The 2982-nt window shown below is 40.6% G+C and overlaps 2 protein-coding genes across 2 annotated transcripts in view; one reads left to right on the top strand and one right to left on the bottom strand.

Moving 5' to 3' along the window:
• Positions 1 to 2230, top strand: part of LOC104967889 (neural proliferation differentiation and control protein 1-like) — a 16077-nt gene extending 13847 nt beyond the window's left edge. Inside the window, exon 2 of the mRNA XM_010797425.1 lies at positions 1982 to 2230. Within this exon, the coding sequence (XP_010795727.1) occupies positions 1982 to 2199 (218 nt within the window). The 3' untranslated portion in view covers positions 2200 to 2230. The remainder of the gene's footprint in view (positions 1 to 1981) is intronic.
• Positions 2231 to 2949: 719 nt separating this feature from the next.
• The window catches only part of LOC104967915 (neural proliferation differentiation and control protein 1-like), a 6598-nt gene continuing 6565 nt past the window's right edge, over positions 2950 to 2982 (bottom strand). Inside the window, exon 8 of the mRNA XM_010797453.1 lies at positions 2950 to 2976. Coding sequence (XP_010795755.1) covers positions 2950 to 2976 — 27 coding nt within the window. The remainder of the gene's footprint in view (positions 2977 to 2982) is intronic.

Genomic DNA, 2982 nt, shown 5'->3' with positions numbered 1-2982 from the left:
CCTATGGATTAACCTTCAGCAGCGTTTTTTTCGTTTTAATGCCATTGAACACAACCTTTGATCAGAATAGCAGCAAAAGGTGAGCATATCTCAGTTTTTTGCTACCTAAAGCTACGTTGTGTGTTGTCTGGTTTTGCTTCCCCTGTCACAAGTTCTGATCGCTCAGTGATGATACTTATATTTATAGAATCTGTGGAATCTCAGCATGTTAGCAAAGCTCATTTGTGCAGATCCGATAAGTATATCGATCGATTGATTTATACCTAGAGTTCTGTGTTAAAAGCGTTTTTGAGCTCAGGGCTCATTTAGACGCTTCTTATGAGACTTGTGTTTTGTTTCGTTAAAAATGGTTCATATCGTCAGTTAGCTGAGTTTCTTCCCGTTAAGTGAGTATGACGCGTTCATAGTTTATTACATTTGAAGAAGCCCTGAGACACAGTTTTGTGAAAAAAAAGCCTGTTAAGCCCCATAGCCCCCGTTAACAGGTTAATAGCACAATAACCAACGATTTTCAGTATCTTTATCTAAATACTTTACTTCAGGTAAAGTATTTAAATACTTTCTATAATAAAATAGACAAACTTAAATTATCATTACAGCAACACTAATGAAGACCAGGCACAATAGTAGTATTCAAATGTTCATGGAATCATAATGAATGGATCAATGGACTGGGAATGAAGTAGATAACTTAAACAAGGAACCTAAATCTATTGTTTCCATTTACAATTCCAATTAAGGTATTTAAAAAATACAACTGTCTGCAACCCAAACAATATTGACAGCATTTTAAACAAACAGCAATTAAAAACATAATTACTTGCTAATAATTGTATTCTATCTAAAAAGGGAAGACTGCTTCTCTCACAGCAAAGTCAAAGTGAAGATTACCCTTATAGCCACACCTTGTGAAATACTACTCCAAGACAACAAATAAGCTGACTGCAGTTTTAAACAGAAGCATTGTGGAAATATGGAACATTGATTGGAAGGCGAGTCGGCGACCAACTCAAATTCGAGACCAGCTAGAAATGTAACCAATTTTCTGAAAATCAACCAGATTGTTGATCATACAGGCAATGAATCAGAGGGCATGACATTAAGTGACACAAAGAGTGAGTAGAGCAGTGAGGGGGAATGTCAACGAGAGCAGAAGCAGAGCTAGCTCTTATCTCACACACACACACACACACACACACACACACACACACACACACACACACACACACACACACACACACACACACACACACACACACACACACACACACACACACACACACACACACACACACACGCACACACACACACACACACACACACACACAAAGAAGTGGGTTGCAGAACCACAGCAGGTGTGTTTCTCGGCAGAGGGCAGGTGGAGCAGCTATCGGAGCGGATAATGAGNCGTGTGTGTGTGTGTGTGTGTGTGTGTGTGTGTGTGTGTGTGTGTGTGTGTGTGTGTGTGTGTGTGTGTGTGTGTGTACTGTTTTTGTTTAAGACAGGCAGTAATCAGGCCGAGTGATTATCTAGCCTGATTACGGGCAGATCTGTATGAGAGCAGCTGTCGATCACTCTTTACATTTTTAATATTAGCAAACAGATGGGGGTCATCACATATGCAGAACAAAATCATAATGACTGTTTCTGACTCGCCTTACATCCGTGCCCTATCTGGGTAACCTCGACCGTTAGTAAGCTGTGATGAAGTCACAACGAACAATAATAGTATTTTCACAAACTCCATGACGTTTTTCTGACGTCAGCAGTCGCTCAGTTCGAGGGCAGAAGAGCTGACACATCCACTCATGAAAGGAGTGTGTGTAATGAAGTTGAAGCATCTCCTATTGAGAGCATTTTAATAGTACTCTGTTTCGCATATAGACTGCTATTTAACTGCCTCATTAAAAGCATAATTTCTGCATCACAGCAGTGTAGTGGGGATACTAATAAACTGTTGTTCTCTCTCCTTCTCTCTCAGTTAGCAGTAAATGCCCTCGCCATTTAGACTGTGCCAAAGACGGACGCCATTTCTGCAGGCCGGGCTCCTCCCGATGTGGCCCCTGCCTCGCTCCGTTGGAGGAGAACGAGGAGGGAAACTGCGAGGTGAAGAAGAGGCACCATAAGCAGGGTAAGGAATATATAAACATTTCACTCTCGAGAGGCCGCAGCTATGATTTCATCAGCAATATTTCATGAGACATAAAGGTTACACACTCAATGTTACCTAACAGAAATGTTACATAATATAAATTCCAGACCCAGACAAATGGTCACCTTACAAACAATAAGATTAACAGACAACGAAAAAGACAATAGTCAAGAAAACAGCCAAAACATAAAGCATCATTTTCCAAAATATAGCTAAAATGAAAAGTTAATATATTTCATGTGGAATCAAATCTGAGAAGCACATTCAAATCTTCCACCTCAATTTGACTAAGATAACCTGTTGGGTTTTAAAGGGGCCCTATTTTGCGTTCTTGGGTTTCCCCTTTCCTGTAGTGTGTTTATAGATGTTGGTGCATGTGAATGGTCTGCAAAGACTAAAATCCCAAAGTTCACACCAGAATCGCCTCAATGGAGACTCCTTTGTAAACTTTACTGCAGAAACATAATGAAATCACTATGTAACACTCACGCTTCTATTGGCTCGCGTTCCCACACATTGTAAGTAATTGGCTAAGGGGCAGGATATCTCTTAGCGGTTGACCAAACACAACAGAGCCGGCCAGCTAACCAATCAGAGCAGACTCGGCTCGGCTTTCAGACAGAGGGTGAAAGAGGTGCTGCAGCACAGGCAGTATGAGGGAAATAAGGAGCTTTTTGAACATTAAATCATGGAGACATGTCACAGTAGAGGCACACAATACAATATGAACCTGAAAAAGAGCATAATATGTCCTCTTTAAATTACAGATTCAACAAGAAAGCCAGTATTTCTCTGTTTCACTCCACTTTCATTCTGTGTTCTGTCTGTTT

Source organism: Notothenia coriiceps, unplaced genomic scaffold, assembly GCF_000735185.1.
Source record: "Notothenia coriiceps isolate Sejong01 unplaced genomic scaffold, NC01 NC01_scaffold00037939, whole genome shotgun sequence".
Lineage (NCBI taxonomy): Eukaryota > Metazoa > Chordata > Actinopteri > Perciformes > Nototheniidae > Notothenia > Notothenia coriiceps.
This window is presented reverse-complemented; position numbering and strand designations above follow the sequence as displayed.